The sequence below is a fragment of the Eutrigla gurnardus genome (assembly GCF_963514095.1).
Source record: "Eutrigla gurnardus genome assembly, chromosome: 10".
Taxonomy (NCBI): Eukaryota; Metazoa; Chordata; class Actinopteri; order Perciformes; family Triglidae; genus Eutrigla; species Eutrigla gurnardus.
The window spans coordinates 898,038-925,969 of NC_139924.1; the positions used below are offsets into that span (position 1 = coordinate 898,038).

Genomic DNA, 27,932 nt, shown 5'->3' on the forward strand with positions numbered 1-27,932 from the left:
TCACATTATGTATTAAAGAGAAAACACAAAACACAGGTTGACACCCAGCACACACACCATCTGACAGTGTGTGGGCGGGGCAGCAGGTGGGCGGAGTCCATCTAGTTGTTATTATCAGCTGTGAGTGAGACAGGTGAGATCAGCTGCAGGTGACTGGAGACTTCAGAGATTTGGTGAGTGACACTCCTGAGATCATTCAAAATCTGTTTTACAATAAATTACAACAAACTTATAATGATAACATTACAAAACAATGTTGACATTTTGACATATACGAAGACTGAATGAGAATCATTAAAAAAAAGTACATTTAACAAATCAAACATTAAAAACATAAACCATTAAAAAGTAATAATTGTAAAAGATAATTTAATTTATTCATTCAAGCCAATTTACAAATGTGTTTCCTTAACCAATGAGATGAAATAATATGTTTATTAATGACAACATTTCTGGTATTTTCAAAATGTAATAAGTATTCAAACATCAACATCTTGAATTTGCTGTCCCCTGTGGATTATTTCTTTATTTACATCAAGTTTTCATTAAATTATGTTTTTTGACTATAATTTATTCATTACAATTATCACTATGAATTTATTAGGGCCCGAGCGCCGACAACGTCGGGCTGCGAAGCCCTATTGAAATTGAACGGTTTCTTATTCTAATTGAAATGCTGAAATAAAAAGTATTATTATATTATTATAGTAATAACGTTTAAACAACACTAGCGTGTTCTAGTCCTGCTCAATGTGTGTGTGTGTGTTCTGTTGTGATATGACACTATCAATGAAATAGAATTGGCCCTTTTATAACAGCTGGAGATCGAGTTGTTATTGATATATTGATGATTCTTTCAATCAGTTTTTTGGTCTTCTGTCTTTAACATGCTTATGTCTCTCTGCAGACCATGCCGAACCTTTCTCTTCCCTTCCTGTTGCTGGCAGTGTCCCTCGTCATCGTCATGGCATTGCCTGAGCCCCTGTCTGAGGACAGCTGGGTGTCCACCCCCAGTTCTCCTCCTTTGGCCCCCTATCCCCCCATCGACGGCCCTGGACGCCTGTTTTACCCTGCAGGAGACAACATGACAAAGCCGCCGGCTGGGGCCCTGGAGGCATACTGTCAAATGCTGCTGCAGGCTCCGGTCCCCGTTCCCTCAGACCAGATCCCCTGGTTCTGTCTCTGCACACACTGCCAGAGCTCCCAGGGTCCCAAAGGAGACCAAGGAGGCCGGGGACTGCCAGGTGAGATAATGATATACACTCTGTGTGTGTGTGTGTGTGTGTGTGTGTGTGTGTGTGTGTGTGTGTGTGTATATATATATATATATATATATATATATATATATATATACTGTATATATAGTGTCTTTATCATTGTGGTAATTATTTCTATTTATGCTCTTGACTGCAGTACTTTGCTTAATTGTTTAACTCCTTTCTCGTTCTGATTCTGACACAGATAAACAAACAGTAATCTATAATGACTTCACATATAGTCTACAGTAATCAATAATCAATGACCAATTATCAATATTCAGTGATCAATAATCAACAATAATAAGATATAACCCTGCTGTTAATTAATTGTTATCATTCCACTATTATAACAGCATAAATGTTCCATCCGTCCATCGTCTACCGCTTATCCTGTATTCAGGGTCGCGGGGGGGCTGGAGCCAATCCCAGCTGTCATTGGGCGAAGGCAGGGTACATAAATGTTATTTAAATAAAAATAATAAATGGATTCAGGGGGGGCTGCACGGTGGTGTAGTGGGTAGCACTCTCGTCTCACAGCAAGAGGGTCCTGGGTTCGATTCCCGGGTCGGCCCGGGTTCCTTCTGTGTGGAGTTTGCATGTTCTCCCCGTGTTAGCGTGGGTTCTCTCCGGGTTCTCCGGCTTCCTCCCACAGTCCAAAGACATGCAGGATGGGGATAGGTTCATTGGTGACTCTAAATTGCCCGTAGGTGTGAATGTGAGAGTGAATGGTTGTCTGTTTCTACATGTTGGCCCTGCGATAGACTGGCGTCCTGTCCAGGGTGTACCCTGCCTTCACCCAATGACAGCTTGGATCGGCTCCAGCCCCCCTGTGACCCTGAATACAGGATAAGCGATAGACAATGGATGGATGGATGGAATGCATTCAGGATTCAGGACTGTCAAGCTCCAGGATCATGTTGGTCTAAATTAATATTTATTTACAGGAATAATGAACCATTTGAAGTTAAAGAAAACACAACTCCCTCTGCCCTTCTGTGCCTCTGTCTCTCTGTCCCTGTGTCCTTCTGTCTCTCTGTCCCTGTGTCCTTCTGTCTCTGTCCCTGTGTGCTTCTGACTCTCTGTCCCCGTGTCCTTCTGTCTCTCTCTGTCCCTGTGTGCTTCTGTCTCTCTGTCCCCGTGTCCTTCTGTCTCTCTGACTCTCTGTCCCTTTGACCTTCCATCCCTCTGTCCTTCTGTCTCTCTGTCCCTCAGGTCGTCCAGGTAGTCCTGGTAAAAGAGGGATGACAGGGTTCGGAGGTCCTCCAGGCTTTCAGGGAAGACAAGGGATCAAAGGTAAACAACTTCCCATGATGCTTTGCTCTCTCAACACAACTGATACTTCATTTTACTCGTAATGCTGCTACTTTTAGCTGTACTATTAATATTGCGACTGTTGACCCTCAGGACAGAAAGGGGACGACGGTGAGAAGGGGGACCAAGGACCCGGTGGTTTTATGGGACCCAAAGGGGGCAGAGGCTTTAAAGGTGAGCAACCAAACACACTCAGTTAAACTTTAACATTGATGGCCAACAGGTTTCAGTTCCAACTTGGACCTGATCTTTGTGGTTTTTGTTGTCCCGCAGGGGACAAAGGTGATCGGGGCCTAGAAGGACGCCTGGGAGATCAGGGTCCTAAAGGAGATGATGGAGTCTGTCCAGATGCCTGTGAGTCCAGCCAGGGCCCCCCAGGTCCAACTGGTCTTCCTGGCCCTGCAGGGTACAGAGGTCTAGCGGGTCCCCCAGGACTGTCTGGGCCCAAAGGCCAGAAGGGTGACTTGGGGGATATGGGTATGCCTGGTCGTCCTGGATCTGAGGGCAGAAAAGGAGAACTAGGGCCCCAGGGGGACTGTAACTGTACAGATGGAGAAAATGGCATTCCAGGGCCAATGGGGGACAAGGGAGACATGGGGGACCCTGGGAAGTTGGGCCCTGCAGGGCAGCTAGGGCCACAGGGGGACAAGGGAGAGATGGGTCAGATGGGTATGATGGGTCCTCCTGGTCCCTGCATGCCCAGCATCCAATCAGCATTCTCTGCAAGACTGAAGACAAGTTACCCGCCCCCCAACGCCCCTGTCGTTTTCTCACAGGTCCTCTACAATAGCCAGGGGAGCTACGACCCCACCACCGGCCTCTACACCGCCCCTGTCAACGGCACCTATGTCTTTAGCTACCACCTCACCGTCCATGAACGCATTCTCAAGGTCGGCCTCTTTCATAATTTCCTGCCGGTCGTCAAAACTACGGACACCAAAGTGTTAGGGACCACCTCACACTCTGTGATCCTGCACCTGGGCCGCGGGGACAGGGTGTGGATCCAGGTTAAGGATCTTATCACTAATGGCATGTTTGCCGGTCCTGAGACCAGCAGCACCTTCTCTGGCTACCTGCTCCATCCAGATACCTGCAACATGGCGTTTCTCAGAACCCCCATAAACCCGATGAGCACAACTGAGACCAGATACAGCTGGGAGGGTCCTGAACCAACTACTTCTGATGGAGGATCCAATTAACCTCAATTATACATACAGTAAATATTTTTCAGTCACCCGTAGAAGGTATCAGTCAAAATAAATTATTTTAGACCAGGTTACATGTTACTATTTAAAACAATAAAATTAAAACAATAAAGACACATCCTGCAGATTAACTAGTGTCAACGTGGATCAATGAACTCACTGTCACATTTACACCGATCAAATCAAAGAACTTAATGAATGAATTAATCCAGATCCTGTTCCCTCTTTAACCAGACATCATGTCACTTTATTTTGTGTTCTGCACTATATTCTCTGAATATTGCCCCCCTCTCTCGGCCCTTATATGCCGTCGTAGTCAGCAGCTCCACTACAAGTCAAATGTCTGCGTCTCCATTGTGTTAAAGGCCTTATACGTCATTCTAAAAATGTGAAAAAAACCACAGCGATTTTTGACTTGATCGCATTGGCGTACCAGAAAGATCCTGTCCGCTTCATTGAGACCTCTGTTGAAAGCTGCACCCCCCAGAACGTCTGATTTATTTTTAAGAAGCTAGCCTAGTGGTAACCCATTTTATCTGTAAAAATAATCACTGGGAGGAATGATAGGGTAAGATTTGGATCTGAATTATTCAGACTTAGACATCGGATATCTGAGTTTGATATATTTTAAATATTGATTATAATTTAATTTAACATGTGTGGACTAGATTTTAATGTCTGGTCTGCATTCATTGTAAACATTCCACAAGGTGGTGCTATATCCCTCTGCTTTGACAGGGAGAGAGTACTCTGCCTCTCTGCCGCGGACGCACTCACGTGACACAAACAAACGGTGTTCCCCTTCTGACTGACATGTGAAATTTGCATATCAACACTCCACCACGAATGCACTCTGCATGCTCTGTCTCAGTGGAGTAGGAGGAGGAGCTTGTGTGCGCATGCTGTGAGCATGACAGCGATAAAAAAACAACTACAAAAAAACGAAAGGCTCACCACTGCGACTCGGTTCCCATCGTTCATGTTAAAGAGCCGTTCAATAGATTCGGTTCGTTCGTGAATGTCACAACTCTAGAAGCTGTTCAGCAAACATACCTTAAGAGGGGGGGGGGTCAACCCAGTACCAACAATTATTTTCTGACTTACCAACAAGATAAAATGCAGCTTCCTTCCTTTCTTCAGACAAAATGTAGTTTACAGGACACAATTCCTGGACTGAGCTTGAAGCAGTCACATCAGCTGTTGGACCATGGCTGACACACAAACACCAAGTCAACTTACTGTGTGGCAGCATGGAGCACCGGTGTCTGGAGCACCTGTGTCTGGAAGATAAGTGCTCACTACCCAGATCCACAAGGACAATATAAAGGATTCATCCCTAGGCGTGGAGTAGTGAGTGTAGTATTTTTTGCAATAACAATGTTCATTTCTTTACCATTTATGTTCTGCATGACTAAATTGTTTGAATAAAAGTCTTTAAAATGTTCAAGGCCTTTTCCTTATACTCACAGCATAAACAATCCAACCATTACATGTATCTCTTTACAAGCTGCACAAATAATGAGAACCAGATGCGTTTTGTCACCCATTCATTATTTTTCAAACACCATAAAACATAACATGTCATTTAGAAAGATGATCACAATTACATATAATAACAAATCAACATTACTGTCAAAGACTGACAACTCTACAACGTTGGCAGCGTTTTATGCAATGACAAAAAATGTATATCAGTTTTCTATGTGACCTAAGGCCTGTACTACTCAGTTCAACACACCAGGTAAGCTTCAGTCTACAATTTTTCACTTTAGCCAATAGTAGCCATCCGGTCCGCATGGCTACTATTGGCTAAATGTTCCAATCCAATCCTCGCTCACTCTCCTGCTCCTGCTCACGTCTCGTCCCGACTCACTTCCGCGCTTGAAACTACGAGCGGACAAGACGCTTGTTGCCCTGAGCAGTTCAGGTATGGAGCAGGGCTCTCACGTGACTTTCGAGTGAGATTCTGGCTGAGGCTGCAACGTCAGCGGGGAGGGGGGGGGGGGGTTGTGGCGAGCAATCGCCGAGCAGTTTGGGATCAGGAACGTACTGCAGTCGGGTGAGAGAGAAATCCGACCGGCACCCGCTGCATTTACACCGATAATGTTTCATCATTCGTGGCCGTAATAAACACTATTACTGCTTTGTACATGTTGTGGAAGTCCCGGACACACCGGGAAACTAAACGGCGTCCTGCCTGAGTTCATACCCGGAGGGAATGTTCCCGTTCATTGTCTATGTAAGAAGCTGTGCAATTCCGTTGCGTCGTGGCGAGTTTCGAGAGAAATACTATGACTTTAGTATTTCCACTGATGACCTAAACAGGGCCTAAAGCTATCCTGCAGAACAGCTAACCGTTATCAGGGGCCCTGTGCACATGATGTCTTGTATTACATGTTTTCAATGACGCGTTATCTCCTGTTCCTTTAAAAGACTCAAGTCACAACAATGATTTGAGCACTTCCTCTGTAGCATCCTCACACGTTGTTGCACTGTAACTGCTCCTCTTGTACAAGAGGAGCAGTTACAGTGCTCCTCTTGTACAAGATTAAAGTCAGACGTCGACTTTACTTATGTCTCCGATCTCCTCCTTGGGTGAATTTATTCGTTTACGGAAAAATTCTTTTAACATTTGACGCCCAACGTGGGGCCCAATATTTGTTTCTCTTCTCCAACTACCGGACCTGAACACCTTGCAAGGCGGGCCCGGCTGTAGAGGAGAGCGGTGACGGGGTCCGAACGTAGGAGGAATCTGAGGCATCAAAAAAGCTAGGATTCCGTGGGTTAAAGTCCCAAAAGCGCAGCTAGGTTAAAGTCCTTGGGTTAAAGTCCCAAAAGCGCAGCTAGGTTAAAGTCCGTGGGTTAAAGTCCCAAAAGCGCCGTATAGTAGAATCCAGGATTCTCAACTTGCCGAGAAAGGGTTTTACCAAATAGGAAGGAAAGGTTTCTACTCATTTAGCAAGACACAGAGAACTGTGTTGACGAAAGTCGATCAGTTACAAAAAAAAAGAAAGAGAAAGGAGGGATTCTCCTATCGGGGTAGTTTTGATTAGGAGGGAGTCTTGCTAAGTCAGTAAAAATACGAGGTCATGCACTTAAAAGTATGCACCTAATATACTGGGTCTAAGAACAAGGTACGTCTTTGGACAGACGAGACCTACTTTGATCCCTGCCTCAGAGTACTGGGTCTTGGGGCCAGTAAATACGTCTTTGGAACGACGTGAACTACTTTGATTCCCCAGGCCGCCTGAGTTATCAAAACCGCGCAGTCACTCAGGTAAGACAAACTTAAGTTTTTATGTTAATTTTTTTTTATTGTTTGTTAAAAGTTGTTCGTATATATATATATTTTTAGTTATTATGGTCCCCGACTGTGGAACAGCCTGCCACAGAACCTCAGGGCCGCAGAGAATGTTGATGTTTTTAAAAAACGGCTCAAGACTCATCTTTTTAGTCTGGCTTTTAATTAGCCTTCTATTATTTTAAGTCTGCTATTTTATTCCCCAAGTTTTAATCTATTATTTTAAGTTTGCTTATTTTAGTAGTTTATACTGATTTTATTCTATCCTATTTAGCTATCCTATTTAGCTTTTTATCTAGTTTTTAATCAATTTATTTTATTACTGCTATCTTGTTCTATTTTACATTATTTTATCTCTTTTACCGTCGACTGACGGGAACCAGAGTCCCTCATGGTGTGGATGGCCTTTCACTCACCGATGTCTCAGTGCCGAGCCATGTCTCTACAGTTTTAGCCAATGCAGTGCGTGGGGGTGTGTGTGTGTGTGCGTGTGTGTGCGTGGTGTCCATACCTGAGTTGTGTGCATGTTAGTGTGAGTGTGCGAGTGTGTTCCGGGTGGGGGGGTCGGGTCTTTCTTTCTGTTGTTGTTGTTTTTATTGTTGTTGTTGCGTTGTTTTTATTTTCTAAATTTGTATTTTCTGTACGGCACTTTGTGTTGCATTCCCTGTATGAAAGGTGCCTTATAAATAAATAAAATTGAATTGAATTGAATATATATATACAATCTATACAGAATAAAATAGAATAGAGTGAACTAGATATAAATAAAATAAAATGGGTAATAGCCATTCGTGTTGCGGCCGGAACACGGAAGCTGAGTATAAAGAAAAAGCAAAGTATATGCAAAAGAAAGATGGTTTTGAACAGGCTCACATCTGGTTGACGGAGGCAGAAAACAAATACAAGGGGCTGCTGAAACAGAAGCAGGAAGAGCAAGAAAAACAAGAGCAGGAGAGAAAAGAAAAAGAAGCACACAAACAGACAAATTCTAATCTTTGTCTTGTTCTTTATTCTCGCCGAGAGCAACGGAGAGATGATGACAAAGTCCCCCTGGGTCCGACGCCTGTCCCTCACCCTACCCGGATCAGCCTCATCTGCGGCCACCTCCACTCCACCCCAGGCCGGCACATGTTTCGGCCTCCTCCGAACCGCCAGAAGCCTCCGCTCCACAAATACCAGGGCACCCATGGGACGCAGAACAAGGGGGTAAAACCAGTAGCGGTAGGACATTCAATCCTCTTATTTCATCATATACACAGAAACAAGGGAAAGGAGGAGATAAGTGGCTACTTTGTTTTGATGATGATTGGAGGAGTGCTTGCAATGTGTTTTACCGAGAGGGTGCACCGAGAAAGCGGGGTGGATGGCGGAGAGGAGGAGGAGGGAGAGGAGGGGGCGCGGAGGGGAGCAGACTGGACATTGGGTGAGAGGCTGCAGGTCCGGAGGAGGACGAGGAGGAGGGGCAAGAGGCAGAGGACTCAGACGGCATCGAGACTCATCTCCCCAGCACCGAGAATCACCAACTGCGTGACTATCTCAGCAGACAGGTCGTAATGGCACACACACACACACACAGCCCACAGAGTCTACTGACACACACACACACACACACACACACACAGCCCACAGAGTCTACTGACACACACACCCACACACAGGGAGCAGACACAGAGGCAGATAAAGTCCTTTCAGTGGTAACAATAGACGTCTTGTTAAGCTTAGGAGAGAAACTGTTTGTTACATTAAAAGTAAACAATCACAAAATAAAATTCCTGTGCGATACCGGTGCATGCAAATCAGTTGTGCGGGAGGAAGATGCTGGAAGTCTAAATAGATCAAGGTCAGACGGACTTAGAGTTAAATCAGCCACAGGGCATGTGATAATCGAACCAATGTGCGACCCAGTGTGGATCGAGGATCCTAACACCAAAAGAAAAGTACACACGTCGATGGCCATCTCAAAATTATGCCCAGTTAACTTATTGGGGAGTTAGCTTTTTACTCAAATTGGAGATTTATATCATGCAGCTAAATTGGGTAACAAACGGTACAAAGGCTGTTCATCTAAAAGGGGGGAACAAACAAAACGTGGCGGAATGATACCAATTAAGTGAAGAAGAGGAACATCAGTTAACAGGTGTTCCACTAATATTATGGTCAACTGGGTCTGCAGATGTGGGTAAAATAAAAGATATAGAACCGGTAAAAATTACACCAAAAGGATCATTCAGACCATATCAACATGAGTATCCACTAAAACCAGAGGCCGAAGCAGGCATAGAACCAATCATTAAAAGATCTGGCTAAAGCAGGAATCATCATAGAATGTCCTGATTCACCCTGTAACACACCTCTGTTTCCAGTCAAAAAAGCAGCACCATCTACAGGATGGCGCATGGTTCAAGACTTGCAGGCTGTCAACAGAGCTGTGATACCAAGGACGCCCCTAGTGCCAGATCCACATACGCTGCTAAATGAGTTAAGTCCACAGGCCAAATTCTTCTCAGTTATTGATCTATCGAATGCTTTCTTCTCTATTCCAGTGCATCCAGACTCACAGTTTTGCATTTCAATACAGAGGAAAGAAGTACACTTACACAAGGATGCCTCAGGGATATTGTGAAAGTCCTACCATTTTCTCGCAGGCAATGTCATCAAATCTAGCCAAATTTAGCCCACCAAAACAAAGTCAAATTCTGTTGTATGATATTTTGATAGCTTCAAAAATTTAAGCTGACTGTAAATCAGACACTCTGGCGCTGCTGAAGTTTTTAGCTGAACAAGGTCACAAGGCAAGTAGAAACAAACTCCAGTTATGGAAACAAACGGTGAAGTATTTGGGTTTTAACATATCTCAGGAAGGAAAACATCTCGATGACAAACGCAAAGAAGCTATTCTGCAAGCCTCAAAACAAAAAAGCAAATTATGTCGTTCTTAGGCATGACAGGCTTTTGCAGGCAATGGATTGCTAATTACGTTGAATTAGCACAACCACTGCAGGGTCTAATCTATGATCAACCTATGGCAGTCGGTGATAATATTATTTGGACGCAGGAGGCAGAACAATCCTTCAAACAACTAAAACAGGTTTTAGTGAGCACATCAGTATTAGCACTCCCAGACTACAAAAAACCTTTCATCCAAACATGTGACGCGAGACAAGGATTCATGACCAGCGTACTAACACAGCCTTTTAGACAAAAACTACGACTGATAGCTTATTACTCTTCTAAACTTGATCCCATAGCAAGAGCTATGCTTCCATACTTACAGGCAGTGCAGGCAGCAGCTATTGCTGTACAGAGTTCAGCTTCACTCGTGTTATTTCATCCATTGACATTGAAGATTTCACATGTGGTTTCTGTACTTCTGATGCAAAACAAAGTAGCTTTCATGTCACCAGCACGGCATCTCAATTGTATGACAATACTAATGGTGCAGCCACATTTGACAATCGAACGCTGCAACACATTGAATCCATCTACACTTTTGCCACACGAACAGGACGGTGAGAAACATGACTGCTTAGCTAAAACTGAGGAGACTGTTTTGCTGAGAGCAGACCTGACTGATACACCACTCACACATCCAGACATAACAATGTTTGTTGATGGTTCCTGCAGGAAAAATCCAGATGGCACTAATGCCAGTAGTGTGTGGTGGTGACACAGGGGAGGGTGTTGAAATCCTCACCTTTGCCATCACATTTCTCAGCACAGGCAGCAGAGAGATTAGCTTGACGGAGGCATGTAGATTGGGGGAAGGGAAAGCTATCACAGTCTACACAGATAGCCAGTATGCATTCTCCACACTGCATGTTTTCGCACAACAGTGGAAAAACAGAGGCATGGTAACATCTACAGGCAAATCTATTCAACACAAAGATTTGATACTAACTTTATTGGATGCTATTCTCCTACCAAAATCAGTTGCAGTTTGTAAATGTGCAGCACACACCACCGGAACTGATCCAGTTTCACGAGGAAATCGCAAAGCAGACGAAGAAGCTAAACGTGCAGCAACAGAGGGACGGGACTCAGATCACATTTTTGTAACTGATACAGACACAGAACACATTGACCATGATATCTTAAAGGACATGCAAGCCACAACACCAGACACTGAGAGAACACTGTGGCGAGACAAAGGAGCAAAACAAACAGACGATGCCATCTGGAGATGACCTGAGGGTAAGCCCATCCTTCCTAAAACCCTCTATCGATTTGCAGCTATTTTGAGCCATGGAATTACCCATGTCTCAACAGGAGGGATGGTGACAATGATAAGTAAATGTTTTACAACATATGGATTCCAAAATTACTCTAAACATTTTTGTGCATCCTGTTTGCTCCAAGCACAACTCGCAAGGAAGAATGAGACCTAAAAGAGGAGCGTTCCTGAAAGCTGAATATCCTTTCCAAACAATATGCATGGACTTCATCGAACTAAACAAATCAGAGGGGAAGAAATACTGTCTGGTAATAGTAGATATGTTTTCAAAATGGGTTGAAATCACACCAACAGCAACAAACGACGCTATAGTGGTAGCAAAAATCTTTGCTACTATTATTGCACTAAGATTCGGATTCCCAGGAACAATTTATTGTGATAACGGTCCACATTTCAGAAACCAAGTCATGGCTAAATTATCAGAAATGTCTAACATTCAACTAAAAGTTTCATTGCAGTTATCACTGGTCATCTCCTCGCTGGGAAGGTCCATATCAGGTTCTGCTATCTACACCGACAGCAGTCCACATCGCTGATAGAGGAACGTGGGTTCATCTGACACACTATAAGAGAGCATACAGCACTCCGGGGGAGACAGTAATTAAAAACATCACACCATGGCAGATAGACTGTGGCATCCATACCGAAGGACGGGATGCAGCATGAGAGGAACACTGTGTCTAATCAGTCTGGTAGCATTGATAATGGTAGTTCCGATACTCTGGGTACACAAACTTCAGTCTCAACAATCGAATGGCAACAACAATCGCACCGCAGCTGAATCACTGATTGTAAATTCGACACTAGCCAATACAACGCTAGCTAATTCAACACCAGCCAAATTAAGAGCTAAGAGAGAAATTGGACCGCAAATTGTATAACTTTGTGTCTCTACCCGCTGACAGGAACTGCACCACTGTACACCAATTGTTTCCCCCTGTGCCAACTCACACGCGGCCACCCTGGTTTGAGCCATATGACGGCAACTACACCTGTCTGTCTAGAGAAGAAGGTACGGTTAGTGTAGGAACTTTGGCTCCCTGTAATCTAACCCTGAAGTTATCAGCAGGAGAAGAAGGGGTGTGCAAGATGCGTGGGTGAGAAGACAACTTGTGACCAGGGCGGACATCTGGTGGTTCTGCGGTGGTAAGACACTTAGACCAACATTAACAATTGATTGGATTAACTATTTGTATTATAACCAACAAAGGTTCATCAATTATGTCAGAGACAGCATCAAGGGGTTGTCTTTTACAATTAGATATGACTAGTCTCTTGGCATGGCAGAACCAGCTGGCGCTGGACATGCTGCTGGCCGAGAAGGGAGGCATGTGTAAGATGTTTGGGGATATGTGTTGCACTTTCATTCCCAATAACACCGCTCCTGACGGCAGTGGGTCAGGTTTGACATCGCTATCCGAGGAGGTATTGACGATCACCCTTACTTTTCATGGATGGAGAGCATGTTTGGGAGGTGGTCAGGGCTCATACAATCAGTTTTGATAACCATAAATATAATGACCATAATTATGACTACGTTGTGTTGTTGTTGTGTTCCATACCTGAGAGACTTAGTTCAGAGGCTGATTGACGTTGCCATGAACAAGATGTTACTGTACACCAGAGTGCCGGATGAGGAGAATAAAGGTGATGCAACATCATATCTATCAGATTACAGTGACGATGAAATAACCCCTGTGAAGTGTGCTTCCCGATTCCTAGGTGAGCAGAAAGTTCCAGGTGATCTGGAAGCTGAGGACATGCACGGAGACTTGGAGGATTTCTATGATTAGTAGTTTAAATAAAAATAAAAACAAATTCCACAGCACAATTATGTATTTACAGAAAATCCCAAAAGGAAGATGTAAGTTAATGATAAGCATTACGAGTGCAGCGTCAAGAGAAAGATGTTTTATTGTTTTCCACGAGCTTAGGGTGAGATTTCTTAGGCAGGGCCAGGTTCAACTAACGGGGTCGATGGGTTGACCAGCCTGCGTTGGACATTTTGTTTGATTTCTATTCTTCCTTCCTATTAAGCTTTAGACTGTTAGAAATTAGATTTGCTAGATGTATTATCGTCCCTCTCTCGTCCCTTTAACTCTCACGATGTCCTTCAGCAATAATAGGCCAAACATATAACTTTAAAATAATGAATGTGTTGCTTAGATGTATTCTTATAACGTGGTGTATGATGATATCAGCCTCATTCTTTCAGCTGCAATCCCGGCGGTGTAAACTTGGGAGCAAATCAAATAAATATAAAAACATAATTCAAAGTGGTCAGCATGCTGACACAGATAAGTCATTCCATCCGATGATAATCTGTATCTCTCATATAAAACATTGGTCTCCAAAGAGCCTACGATCCGCGCACCAAGCTTTTCTTTCTTCTTTTTTTGTAAATCTGCGCACAGAGCTACACGGAATCTTTTACCAATCGTTGGCCTCATAGCATAATTGCCTAAGTCATATTTCAACGTTTTTTGGAAAACAAGAAAAAACACAATTATTAGAAATCACATTGGTATTTTGTATTGATATTGTAACAGTACATTCAACCAGATGTGTGAACAAAAAAAAACCCATCATCAATTGCCTAACATTTCTTCTCTTACATATAAAGGCAAACATAACATAACCAAAGTTGTTTTACTTTACTAAATATAACCAAGATGTGTAACTTGTCAACCTTAACCAAGTTGTTTCTTATGTCTAACCTTAACCACTGTTTTCCTTTTCCACCCTTAATCGAAGTTCCACTCAGGTGCTGTGCAAACATAACTAAAAAGTAATAAAAAATAAAGGGAACACCTAACCACCACATGCTAGTTCTCAATGAATAACATATTCCAGTTGGAAACCTTTATTCATTACAAAGTTCAATGCGTTGACAAGAAAACAACATAAGGATGATTAATGAAATCAAAATCCTCATCTTATGGAGGTCTCGATTCAGAATCGTACTGAAAATCAAAGTGGAAAATCAGATCGCAGGCTGATCCAACGTTTGTGGAGATTTTTCAAGACATGTCAATATGATCCTCAGTACACTCTTAGAAATAAGGGTTCCAATAGGGTTCTTCTACAAGGGCTGAGGTTCTACCTGGAACAAGTTGCTTCTGAAAAACCCTTTCCCGAAGAAAGGGTTTTTCAAGGGTTCTTGGTAACACTAATGGTTCCAGTAAGAGCCATTTTGATCCAGAGAACCCTTTAAAACCCCTTTCCTGAATCAAGGGTTTTAAAAGGGTTCTTGGTAACACTAAGGGTTCCAGTAAGAACTATTTTGATCCAGAGAACCGTTTTTGAAAGAAAGAGTTCTTCAGGGATTGTTGAAAGCATGGGTATAAGATCCTTTGTCACCAGGGACATACTTCCTGATAACACTTACCAATAATGGCACAAAATACAATTCCTTGTGACTACTGATACAAATAATTTTCATATCCAGTTTTTTGTTTGTTTATTTGTTTTTTTCTTCTTCTCCAGATCCTGTTGATCAAACTGTAACATAATTGCCCATCTTGGGATTTGAACACCTGCCACCCAGTCTAAAGTCACTGTTTGTGACATTCATTTTGTCACTGGCAGTAGTGACTGAGCTAACCAGCTAGCTGCAATGCGTCATCAGGTCCACCATACTAGTCTATTACCTTACACCTTCTGATCAGACATACAAATAATGGCCTATAACTGAAATGTTCTGTTACCAATTTATTTTCACAACCATTAATTATAAGAAAGCAAGACCTTCATCAGCAAATCTTGACCCAGGCAAAGATTAGCTGTGACTGTGATTTTAACCCCCACCCTCCTATTCTAAAGTCTGTACCATTACCCACTGAGCTATCCAGCAGAACGTGAATCCACACTCACTCACACAGCCAGGTTGACAGCTCCTTCATGTCAGTGGTCAGACAGTAAGCTGATCATGTGTCTGTTTAGCTCTGTCTGTACAATGTGTGACTTCTGCTTTTAGGTCACAGGTTCAATTCCCATGTTGACAGATATCATATGTTACTGGTTGTACTTCCAGACAATTAGCTCAGTTGGCTAGGAGCTGGTTCTTGGTGCCATATAATGTGGGTTCAAGCCCCAGCAAGTGTGATAATTGTAATACATCAAAATACCTTCTAGTTTTTGTGAAACAAATGTACAAAATTTTAGAGTCGTGGTAGATGATGTTTGCCAAAAACATCAGAATTTTACCTCAAAAACTGTTTTTTTTTACAGTGGTTTCAAATCTGCCTGCGCGACAGTGAATGGCTTACTCAATTTGTGAAACCACAGTTGAGTTGCCACTTGCCAATTACCTCAGATCGATAGACAATGGTCTTTGGTTCCGGAAATTGTGGATTTCAGCTTCAATTGGTGCAAAATGAACATTATAATGACAACTGTCTTGCCTTCCTATTCTCCTGTTTGTTGCTCAGAATTGCCTAAATTTGCCAAAAATAGCCGGGACCTGACCCATCGCTGCGCAGCAGTAAAAGTTTAGTTACACTACATATAGTTTGAGGTTGTGAGTTCAAGGCCTGGTTGATGCAGAGTGACCATGTTAATGCCAACTTAGGTGATGTGTGGATTAGTGACAGACAATTTGAAAAATATTAAACACTTATTTGACAGACAATTTTACTCATGTATTTGTCTCCTCCTCATACTCTTCCATGATCGGTCTCATCCCATGGCTGCTGTACCCTGCTGACTGGCTTAGTCAAGTTGTGAAGCTGCAGATAAGTTCAGTGATAGAGGAAGGTCTTTGATGTCAGAGGCCAAGCCTTAACTGATGCAAAAATCATATTGTAATGCTGACTTTGGGGCTACCGCATCAGGGTTTGTTGATGCCGGGAACTGAACCTTGATCTCCCAGGGGAAATGGCCAGGTTTGGTGTGTTGGGCCTGGGAGCTGGCCCCATGGTGGCTGTCATGTGTGAGTTAAGAGCTGGTTGCCCCATGGATTGCACCATTTTGTCTGGTATTCCCCCTCTACAAACCAGGTGTGACATACCAATAGTGATTACTGTGAACAGAACAGAACAAAGAAGAACAGAAGAGAGAGAGAACAGAAGGAACTTTAGAGAATCAAGGTGAGCTAAATATAATATCTTATTTCAGCATGCTTGACCCTAGCTGAGGACTTTTATGGTGAAAGTTGGACTAAGCATTTGTTTCTTGTTATGTTTTCATTGTTTGTTTGTTTTCTTGTAGAAATGACTTACACAGCTTGGACGAAAGCCAAAGTGTGCCATTGGCTTGAAAAAGAGGGTTTTGCCGAGATTTCCATTATTGTTACAATACGTAACATTTTGAGTTATTGTTACATAACACTGAAAAGTATTTTAACATTATTTAAATCAATGTGAAAACTTTGTGGGGTTCCCTCACTTTCTCATGATTCTGTTCCACTGTTACAGTTACTATGTACAGTATGTACTCTGATTCCTTTCATTGAACCATGCATTATTTTATCGTTTGTAGATAGCTTACAATAAGGCGCAGTAAATGCAGTAAGTGCACCTTGGATTGAAGGAACTAACACTTTTTCGTCTCCCCTTTCTGCCATGTCACCGTTGCTGGAGATTACTCAAATTCACCTACTGAGGACAGCATGATGTGCCTGGCCTGTCATGTTGCTGATTCCACTGGACCAGGGGTGCCCAACTCCGGTCCTGCAGAGCCACTGTCCTGCATGTTTTAGGTTTCTCCCTGCTCTTACACACCTGATTCTAATGATGTGCTCATTATCAAGCAACTGAAGCTTGTCACAGGTTTGAAAATCATTCGAATCAGGTGCAGGGAGAAACCTAAAACATGTGGCTCTCCAGGACCGGAGTTGGGCACCCCTGCACTGACCGATGCTGACTTTTGACCTGTTCTCCCCTGGGACCTACACAGCCTGTTCTGTTGGACTATCTTTAAAAAAAATGTTTTTCTCATTAAAATGTTTTGAATGTTTGTTTAATGTCAAAATGATAAATGACCACAATATAATATGAACTGAACTGATCTGTAGAATACAATATGGTTCTTCATAGAACCCTCAGAAGACAAGACGGTTATTTGTGAAAACCTTTGAAAAGGGATGTTTTTAGAACCCCCTGTGTGAGGTGTAGATGAAACCCTTGAAACACGAAAGGGTTCTTGGTGGAACTCCTTTTGTAGGTTCTAGATGAAACCCTTGAAATATGAAAGGGTTCTTAGTGGAACTCCTTGTGTGGGTTCTAGCTGAAACCCTTGAAATACTAGAGGGTTCTTAGTGGAACTCCCTGTGTGGGCTCTAGATAAAACCCTTGAAAAACAAAAGGCAACTTTATTTGTATAGCACATTTCATACACAAGGCAGACTCAAAGTGCTTCACATCATACAACAAAGTGAAAAAAAATAGAAGAATTAAAAGAAAACAAAGGCAAATTTAAAAATGCATTACAGAAAGAAAGGAGGATAAAAACATATTTGCAATAATTAAAAACAGTGCAGACATTAAAAGATTTAGCAGAAAGCTATGGTGAACATAAAAGTTTTCAGTCTAGTTTTAAAAGTGGTCAGAGTTGGGGCAAGTCTTACATCTTCAGGAAGTTTATTCCAGCCATTTGTTGCATAGTGACTAAATGATGCTCTCCCGTGATTGTTGTTTACTCTGGGAATCACTAACAGATTGGTCTCAGAAGATCTTAGTGGTCTAGAAGGCTTATGTAGTGGGAGCATATCAGTGATATACTTCGGTCCTAGACCATGTAGTGATTTATATGTGAGCAGGAGGATTTTGAAATCAATCCTGACATGAATGACATACAGGGAGCCAATGTAAGGATTTAAGAATTGGTGTAATGTGCTCAAATTTTTTGGTCTTTGTAAGAACTCTAGCAGCAGCGTTCTGAACAAGCTGTAGCTGCCTGACAGTTTTTTTCGGAAGACCTGCAAGGAGACCATTACAGTAGTCTAGCCTACTAGTAATAAAGGCATGTACAAGTTTTTCTAAGTCTTGAGCTGACATGAGCCCTCTAAGTCTTGCTACATTTTTTAGGTGATAGTAGGCTGATTTTGTTACTGATTTAACGTGACTGTCGAAATGTAAATCAGAATCCATAATAACCCCAAGATTTCTGGCTTTGTTTGAGGTTTTCAGGGACAGAGAGTGAAGGTGTTGAATTACTTTAAACCTTTCTTTTTTAGCACCAAAAACAATTATCTCAGTTTTGTCCTCATTTAGTTGTAGGAAGTTTTGGCACATCCAGTCTTTGACTTGCTCAATGCACTGGCACAGAAGATCTATGGGGCGATAGTCGTTTGGTGATAGTGCTACATAGATTTGGGTGTCATCGGCATAGCAATGGTGGTCAATGTTATTATTTTGCATGATTTGTCCTAGTGGGAGCATGTAGATGTTGAATAAAGTTGGCCCCAAGATTGAACCTTGGGGGACTCCACACGTTACATTGGTAGGTTCTGATACAAAGTCGCCAATGGAAACAAAATAGTTCCTATCTTGTAGATATGACTTGAACCAGCTTAAGACTGTGCCTGAGAGCCCCACCCAGTTTTCCAACCTGTCCAAGAGTATTGAGTGGTCGACAGTGTCAAATGCAGCACTGAGGTCTAATAGCATTAATATTGAAGTTTTGCCAGAGTCTGTGTTAAGACGGATGTCATTTACAACTTTAATAAGGGCCGTCTCGGTGCTATGAAAAGGTCGAAATCCTGACTGGAAGTTGTTGTGGCAGCCAGTTGAAGCCAGGAAGTGATTTAGTTGTTGGAGGACAACTTTCTCAATTATTTTACTTATGAAGGGTAGATTTGAAATTGGTCTGTAGTTGTTGATAATAGAGGCATCTAGGCTCCGCTTTTTTAGAAGAGGTTTAATGACTGCAGTTTTGAAGGCCTTTGGGAAATTGCCTGATTGAATGGAGTTATTAACTATTTGCAATACGTCTATTGATAGGCAGTCAAAAACATGGTAACACTTTATTTTATTTTAATAACTCTAAATTAAGTCTTTGTTACTTAGAATATGTTCCCCATACTAAAGTGACATCTTGATCATTACTAACTCACTAATAGTTGAACACTTATTAACCAACACATGTTCCCTAATCTAAAGTTGCCTCCTTTTCACAACTAGTTAATATATTATAGCACATAACTACTGCAATAAACAAGTGATGGGTTACACCTTTGAAAAAATGTATCCATCTGTAGGTTCCCTCTCATTCAGTGGTAGAATAACAAAGACAGCACAAGTACAAATACCTCATTTATTACAGTAAACCACTGGTTCAGGTTTTCCCAAGGCTGACAACAAATACTGCTCCAACAGGTAATGGGGTCTTCCTGAAATGTCAAACACTGACTAGTATCAGTGTACTGTATGTAAATATGTCATACAATATGGTATCAAAGCAGGTCATAATACAGGTACTCTATTGTTGAAAAACACTGCACAATATAAAGTACAATAATCAGAAAATTATAAAACCTGCACAACTCAACATGACGACTTGTCAAAGGTTATAACAAATATACTGAACTGTACAAACATATAAATATAATATAGATATCTTTATCTACATTTCACTCAATTACATCTAAGTGATCCCTTAACAGTTTTTGTGTGTGGTTCCCTCTTTGTTGATGGTGGACTTGCAAATACCTCAAAATCTCTCCAGGTTTTGTGTATGTGCACCTGTAACAGGGTCAATGTATCTATCACGTTTTCCCAAGGCTGACAACAAATACTGCTCGAACTTGGTCATACTATAGATAATACAGGTTGTTGAAAAACACTGCACAATATAAAGAAAAAAAAAATACAATTGAAATTGCACAGCTCAACATGAACAACAACATGAGCTAAAAGTCAAAGGTTAGAACAGCTTAAACTTGTATCTTAATATTTCATCAACAAAGGGAGGAGTTGACATTTGCCCTTCATGTCCTCTATAATGCTCTTCTTCTCAGGGGTTATGTGCGTTGCACACCTCTTAGCAAAGGACTGCAGGGTCTCAGTTGCAGGATCATACTTCAGGGTGTTGAAGGTTGCAGGATCCACAATGCTGAGCTCTGCAATTGCAGCAGTCATCTTGATGGTTCCCCGGTCCACGCCATTGATTCTGAAGGCTTCAGTCATGGTGCGGACTTTGCTTAAGCTTTTCAAGACTTTTTTATATCTCCTGATAACCTCAGCTGGCCCTTTCACTGAAAAATATATAAAACAAAGAACACGGGAAGGTCAAAGCATATTTTAGGAATTGAAGAATCTGCTCATCTGAGAGACAAATCTTTCTAGCATTTGATGTTGGATAATAATAAAATGGAGCTTTATTCTTGATGAAAGCCAATTTTTTTTATTTATCATCAAATTCCTAGTATATTCAGAATCTAGAACTGAAGATCTATATTTTTTGCCTCATAATTACTTCAGGACATATTCATAACAGCTCTTCCAACGCTTTTATTAATACTTATTTTTCATGACCACCTGGTGCTAACAGGGCAGGTGGTTCAAGTTATGCCATTCTTACCTCTTACATGAGCTTTTCCAGGCACAGCCACAGTTGCAGATGCAGGTGGCTGTGTCCGACGTTTCTTCCTTCTTTGGACGACAACATCACTGTCCGAGGACTCACTGATATCTGGAGAAGATTGGGAGATGACGTCATCTTCATCCATGTTGCCATCGTCATCCTCGTTCTCCAAAGTAAATACTTTTGGTTGAGCTTTGATCAAACAGAGGATAGATGAGAGAAGATCAGATTGTTATGAAAATATATCAAACAGTTACAATTACATTATATTTTGCAGATACAAGTTGCTCCCAAATCACTCACATGATCTCTTCTTTCCCATGATTTGCTCACGCAAGAAATTGCGCTCTTGCTCAAGATCCTTTATTATTTTTTCTTGCCACTGGATCCTGGCTTCTAGGAACTCTACTTTGGAAATTGATCCTTAAAAACAAGAGAGCAGGATACAAAAAAGATTATGATTTGACAGTATTAAATGAGTGAGACAGAGAGAGAATGACATGCATGCAACAAAGGTAGTGGATCAGATATGGTGTGTGCCTTAATTTGATCTGTAAGCACATGTATACTGACAAAATCTGCCAACAACTTTAATCTCAGGTGGAAAAGCCATGCAAGGAATTAAACTCATTTTAGACAACAAAGATACACTGCTAGAAAATGAGAAATCATTACCTGATCCAATGCTGCTTACGCTGCTGCAACTTGGAGCAGAGCCTTTATCTCCTTTATCTTCAGGACCTACAGCATGGCATAGATATAACAAAATCAACATATGACTTTAAACGTTTAAACACATTTGGACAAGCTAATTATTTAAGTATTACAGTTCCTTGAAAGTTGACAAAGACAAAAATTACCATCCAGATCATTTTTGGTCATCTCTCATCGAGTCATCTTTAGGGACTTTTAGGGACATTTTCTTCTTGGCCTTAGGCTGTAAAAATATAAATAAATGCATGTCACTATAACTGGCAAAATGTAACTTAATAATAATCTACACAAGATTCAAAAGCTCTTCTTGTTCAATGACTGCATAGTGCATAATTTATTTTTCATTATAAAATGTGGTTCATCCAGAGATAGGATCAAGTCACACATGTGCAAGTCTCAAGTAACTGTCCAGCGGTCCTTTCAAAATAAATGCATAAAAAGTCCGGGGGGAAAAAAAACACTGACTGAGCTGGTGCCGTGCCGGTGAGAAATTCAGCTGAGGCGGCTGGTCATTCAAGTCAAGTCAAGTCAAGTCAAGTCAAGTCGCAAGTCTTTTATTTTTTGTCAAGTCCAAGCTATGAGTCCAAGTCCCCATCTCCGGTTCATACTAAAACATTAAGTTAGCCTAGCACGTGATTCAGCTAGCTTAACATTACATTAGCTAATTAGCCTCGACACTGCAGATAAACGGGAGGCTTTACTACTCTTTAACTATGTAAACGGCCCGGGGACGGGTGTTATGATGTGCTTACAAAACTCAGGGGGACTTTCAATTAACAGGCTAGCGCTTAACTTACCATTTTTGTTACACGAATTTCCCTCTTCCCTCTCCAAGCTTGAACGAAATAGCAAATGGCCACCTTCTCCGGATCTTTGACGTGACTGGTGCATAAGCTGTGTCCCAATTCAGGGTCTGCAGCCTTCGGAGGACCCAGCCTTCGCGGTCTACGGAGGCAACACCTTCGGAGACTCCTCCGGAGACTCCTCCGGAGACTCCTCCGAAGGCTGGGTCAACCGTCGGTAAATGGGACGGTCTAACCTACGAAGCATTTCCTGATTGCGTCGCGACGTCATCACTTCTGCCGGCCAAGCCCGGGAAAAACACCGGTCAAAACAAAAATACGACAGACGAACATGATGGAAAGCGGCTTGTTTATCTCCGGCTGGGAGAGAGCCGTGGGGAGGTAACGTTAAAGCTGTTATTTTAACCCATATTAATGTTCATACATAGCTAGCGTAGTACGTGGTAATTAATATACCCGTTAATAAATGATACTGCTAAGTGACAAGCCATATTAAGTATAGATTGACATGGATAATGTCATTTAACCATAAGACTTAATACAGGGTTCGTACAGGTGCTTAAAATGTAAAATCTTTGAAAATGCTGTAATTTTAATGCTGTTTTTCAAGGTCTGAAAAGTGCTTGAATTTAAGTCTAAATCCTTGGCTTATAAAGTGATTGAATTGAATAGTAAAATGTGTACGAACCCTGCAAATAACCCCGACTTAATTCAATATTTTATTCTTGCCTCTCTTTTAAACATTTTAGTGACATGGCATCCGTCGATTGCATCAGCCCTGCAAACCCCGATGATGGACGATGTGGTGGACAGTGGAGACATGCATCCCACACCCCCCACCTCCCAGATGATGTCCCACACAGAGCCAGAAGAGTCCAGGGTCCTTAGCATCCCATCCAGTCCAGCAGCACCACCAGGGACTCCTGCTCAGTCAATACTGTATATACTGTATGTTCTCTGTAAATAGTTATTTCTGCTGATCTTTTGTAAATAGTTCTACATGTTAAGAACACCCACTTGTCAATAGTTATTGTAACTTTGTAAATATTTGTTAATTACACAAAAAATAAATTATTTTCTTGTCACTGAAAAGCAGTTCAAAAGTTGACTTTAGTTGTAAATAAGAAATGGAACAGATAATGTTACAAGGTTATAAGATTTTAATTTACCTATATACAATATTTGGAAAAGAAAATGGAACAATACAATATTTTTAATTAACTATTTAAATTACAAATCAACACAGAACTCTCCAATAAACTAAAAAGTCTCTCCATCCTCTCCTTTCCGCTCTCCCTCTGTAACTTCATGTCCTCCCTGATCAAATCCAGCAATCATCTGTTTTCCTCGTTCTTGCTGCAGTCGGTGGCCCTGTGTTCTTGGCCTCAACAGGTGGTCGTTCTCATCCCGGACCCGGAGTTTGATCAAATCCTCAGTCTGCTCCTTGCTCTCTACAACAAAACGACATGTAAAGCACATTTCCTGTTATGTCAACATGCAAAATGATTGTACGATATAATAACGATATTAACAGTAATAATGATCCTACGGTCAGCTCTGTATTCAATCCAAACGTTTACAGTTTTACAGCCTAGAAATACAGCGGGGCTCACCACCCATCGTTAACGTTATATGTTCAGCTGCGAGAGGAGCGGACTGTAGCCTACACGACTTACAACGAGAACAAATTAACTGAACAGCTCCACGGTTACAATAAGATATAAGTTACCATCGGAGCTTGTAACATTTAAACGTGAAGGGTTTTAGGCTTACGTTACGTTTAAAGGCTAACGTTAACTGAGCTCGTATCAACAGCCTTAAGCTACATCACGTAGCTGGCCCTACACTCCGGTGGCTACACGTATTAGCATTATTAACTTCACGCATTTTAACACTCAAATGTGATTTAAGGCCCCTTGAACGTCCGACGTTAAGCAAAAACCCGTTACTTACCGGCTGCCGGTGCCGGTGCTGCTACCGTCTTTCGCCGCCATTGTTGGTTGAACAGCGGCGCGCAAAGCATCTTGGGATATGGGAGGCCGCGAAGGATAGTAGCGGTGCATCCTCCGAATACGGGGGAAAGGAGGACACATTTGTCGGCCGCATTTGGAGGAGCCTTCGAATTTAGACGAATTGGGACAGCCTTCGCGCAGCTCTTTGACGTAAGCGGCCTTCAAATGCAGCCTCCGAAGGCTGCAGACCCTGAATTGGGACACAGCTATAGAGGACTGGTGGCTCCCAGAGCGGCTCCCTTTGGATGATTGGACGAGGATGTCACATGACGACATAGTAACAGTCAATGATTGGATGAGAGCAACATCGGAGGAGGAGCACGGCTACGGATAGGTAGATTGTCGGTCATTAACTGGGTCACTTTGCGCCTTTTTTGAAGCAGGACTGCGAAGTTGAAACCAACCCATTTCGTAAAAAAAAAAGAAAGGAAAAAAAAGAAAGAACTTATGAGAAGAAGAAGAAGATGTTGAGTTACGAGTTTTTGAGTCGAATACATTTTAGACAGTGCCCCAAAGAAAACTATAAGTTCACCAGATGGTTAATGAGAGAAGGCCTACTTCGAAAATGGATGAAATGCCCGTCTTGCTCTCATGTTATGAAGTTGAAACGGACCTACGACAAAAAGGAGGCAGCATGGTGAGTAGAAAAACTAGACGTGTGCCTTATTTATTAATTTTCTTTGTGTAAGCAATGCATAGGAGAGTGTGCAGCATGCAGCCATCCAATTGTATCTGCTAAAATTCAGTGCCAAATCATATATTTTACGACAGAATTCTATGAGTGATGTACACACAAAATATAGGCTATATAAGTATTAGTAGTAGTAGTAATATATAAGTCACATCTACAAAGTCACAAATCTGCTTTATTAATTGATTTAATGCGGATATGTTATATTTTAACTAACACTTGTGTTGCTTTATTTGTTATGCTTATGTGTCCTTGTGTCTATGTCTTTGTATTGCATTTTCCTGTATGCTTTTTAATATTTTCTTAAATGTCATTAACCTGCCAGGGACTGCAGATGAAAATTAGCCTGCATGGCTAAATCTGGCACATTTACATGTGTGACTCTGTTGCTGCTGTTAATTAATGTGCATTGTCCCTTTTAAATAAAGAAACAAACAAACAAACAAACAAACACAGCTGCAATTTTTAATTTTTAAGTAAGCTACCGTTTATTTGGTAGAGATAGGGGTGCTCATGTTTCCACGAAGTTCTACATGTGTACAACATCTGAAATGAAAAATGCCTTTAAAAAAAAAAACAGTTTTAGATCACATTCCTGGTCATATTGTTCAATAAATGCCACCCAATCAGCTTAAACTTGTACATGGACAGGGATTAATTGATTGATATCACCCTTTTCATGCTGTGGCACAGTGTCTAACCCGATTTAAGGTGTAACAGTTGTAGATATTACTTGTCAAGTAGGCCTAGAAATAGGACTGTTCTGTTGTGCTTTGAGATTGCATGGGGGGAGTGAATCACAAGGGCTACTAAGTACAAGTGCACCTTGTCCAATCCCAATCTTAGCTGTTTCAACACCTATACTGTATGTCCCCCTCTTCATCTTCATTTATGTTACATTTGTATTTAGTGAAATCAGTATCATGGGTTTTTATAAATTAACCTTTGGATTTAATCATCAGGATTTGCCGAGACTCCTGTCACAAAGGGAAAACGGTATCGAGGTCCATCCGAAGTGGCTCCATATTTGAGAAATCGCACCTTCGACTGCATACGTGGATGCATTACATCTACAGGTGCGTGGTTTTACATTGTATAATAACAATAGCCATCAAAGACAAACTCTAACTTGGACCATAATGTTTTCTTTCAATGTTTTCACTATACTGTTGGTTGGGGTGGGTCATAAGAACCAATGCTATACGAGACATGAGTTTATACAGTATATGGGAAGAATTCTGAATATCGGTTGAATTTTCAAGTATGTGTAATTGTATAAGTGCTGGGTTGCGAAGAGTCCAATGTAGTACAAAGGTTTTGTGGATTTTTAGGTTTTAGGTGGTTCCTGGAAATGGTTTCAAAAGAACTTAACTTTTTTAAACAGACACTTCACTTTGCTAATTTACTCAGTATCCATTTTTTTTTCTTAAAGCAGATTTCATTCGTTTTGAGGTTTTATTCCATTCCTCTCGTTTTATAGGGAATGTTCTTCACCCTACTTTGCTTTTGAGATTTGTTGTGTCAGGTTCAAGCAGAAGTAAGCGGAATGTTTGTGTTAATATAAGTCTTAAATAGTATCTTCCGTCAGCAATCACTTACATAGAGTGTTTGGTCTGAAACACGGGTCTGTCAGTCACTCTGCTCTGCTGTAAGCCGAGGAGAAATCTTTCCTACAACCTTTATCCAATGAGGAGAGAGAACGGCATAAAGGGGCGGTCCTCTCTGTGTGTGCAACCAAGGGATGCGCGTGAATGTAGGGACGAGGGCGGGGACTGCTAACTCCATCGGCTGACAAGAAGTTAGACAAAACGACCGGATCGCTTACTTCTGCTTTAAATACACTCTTATATTCAGGCTATGAGTATCTGCTGTGTCTGCAAATGGGACTGCAAAATGAGAAATTATGGTTATAATTATGGTTATAAAAAGACTAATGACAACTTAAGAAATTGGTTTTAACCACCCACTTCTAAATTGTGTCATTGAAATATTTATCTGGTTGATCTATTACAGATTTGCCCAAGGCCTTCGACTGAGGCAAGTGGACATGCTGCAGGAAGGAATTACTCGGAGTTCTGCAACTCTGAGTAAACTTGCAGACAAGCTACGGAGAGTTTGCAAATCAGGAATGAAAAGAATGAGAAGAAGAGGCAAGCAGACTGTTGGACAAAGAGCAGAGATTGTTATGATCGATGAAAGCAAATTTGGCCATAAAAGAAAGGTATGAAAGTTACACTTACAGTATGAGTATTACTTTGATGCCAAATACATGATTTTGTGTCTAAAAATGTGTATTTGATGTTGGTTAAGTCTGTGCTAAACTCAGCTACTGTCAGTAGAGACAATATACACACATTTAAAACCTGTTTTTGCCTGAGGTGCTTGGAGGTGTATTTCCTGTATCTCGTGAAGTAACTACTGCATTATGGAATAAGATACATTGTAGTTCATTGATGCAATAGAGGGGAATGTCGGTTTTAAGAAACTACATTATTCCTACACCCCAGAACAGTTCAATATTTGTAAACATGCACCACTACTCCAAAGAGAACTTTTGAATTTTTGATTTATGATTTATTCTCTCCCATTTCCCACCATTATTGCAGAATCATTGTCCTCATTTTAAATTTTTATTTGCTCTTGTGAATTTCAGTACAACAGAGGACGGGCAAGCAACAGGAGTTCCTGGGTGTTCGGAATGCTAGGGATTAAGGATGACAGGAGGAGACCCATTCTCAAGATTGTGCATCGCCGTACAACCAGGCATCTCTTGCCTCTAATAAAGAAGCACGTTCGTCGTGGAAGCTCCATCGTTTCAGATGGGTGGAGGTCTTACCGCCGTCTTCAGGATGAAGGTTACAATCACCTGACTGTCAACCATCA

At 41.6% G+C, this 27,932-nt stretch overlaps 2 protein-coding genes and 2 long non-coding RNA genes across 4 annotated transcripts in view; 2 read left to right on the forward strand and 2 right to left on the reverse strand.

Moving 5' to 3' along the window:
• Positions 1–910: 910 nt before the first annotated feature.
• Positions 911–3,769, forward strand: LOC311020435 (uncharacterized protein; the record flags this gene model as incomplete). Its single annotated transcript, XM_084020458.1, has 4 exons — positions 911–1,244; positions 2,472–2,552; positions 2,664–2,744; positions 2,844–3,769. The coding sequence occupies 4 exons, from the start codon at positions 911–913 to the stop codon at positions 3,767–3,769; spliced, it is 1,422 nt and encodes a 473-aa protein (XP_083876584.1).
• Positions 3,770–19,582: 15,813 nt separating this feature from the next.
• LOC311020436 (uncharacterized protein) lies at positions 19,583–21,711 on the reverse strand (the record flags this gene model as incomplete). The annotated part of the gene is made up of 5 exons (XM_084020459.1): positions 19,583–20,500; positions 20,827–21,021; positions 21,133–21,252; positions 21,505–21,570; positions 21,690–21,711. 5 exons carry the CDS (start codon positions 21,709–21,711, stop codon positions 20,193–20,195), a joined length of 711 nt encoding a protein of 236 aa, XP_083876585.1. The 3' UTR covers positions 19,583–20,192.
• Positions 21,712–23,488: 1,777 nt separating this feature from the next.
• LOC311020139 overlaps positions 23,489–27,932 on the reverse strand; it is a 452,545-nt gene continuing 448,101 nt past the window's right edge. The window contains exons 2-3 of the long non-coding RNA XR_014597872.1: positions 24,300–24,564; positions 23,489–23,797 (exon numbers count right to left, since the gene is read on the reverse strand). This is a non-coding gene — a long non-coding RNA (uncharacterized lncRNA). The remainder of the gene's footprint in view (positions 23,798–24,299; positions 24,565–27,932) is intronic.
• On the forward strand, positions 25,848–27,837 carry LOC311019880. The gene is made up of 3 exons (XR_014597842.1): positions 25,848–26,125; positions 27,063–27,270; positions 27,703–27,837. It is a non-coding gene; the product is annotated as an uncharacterized lncRNA (long non-coding RNA).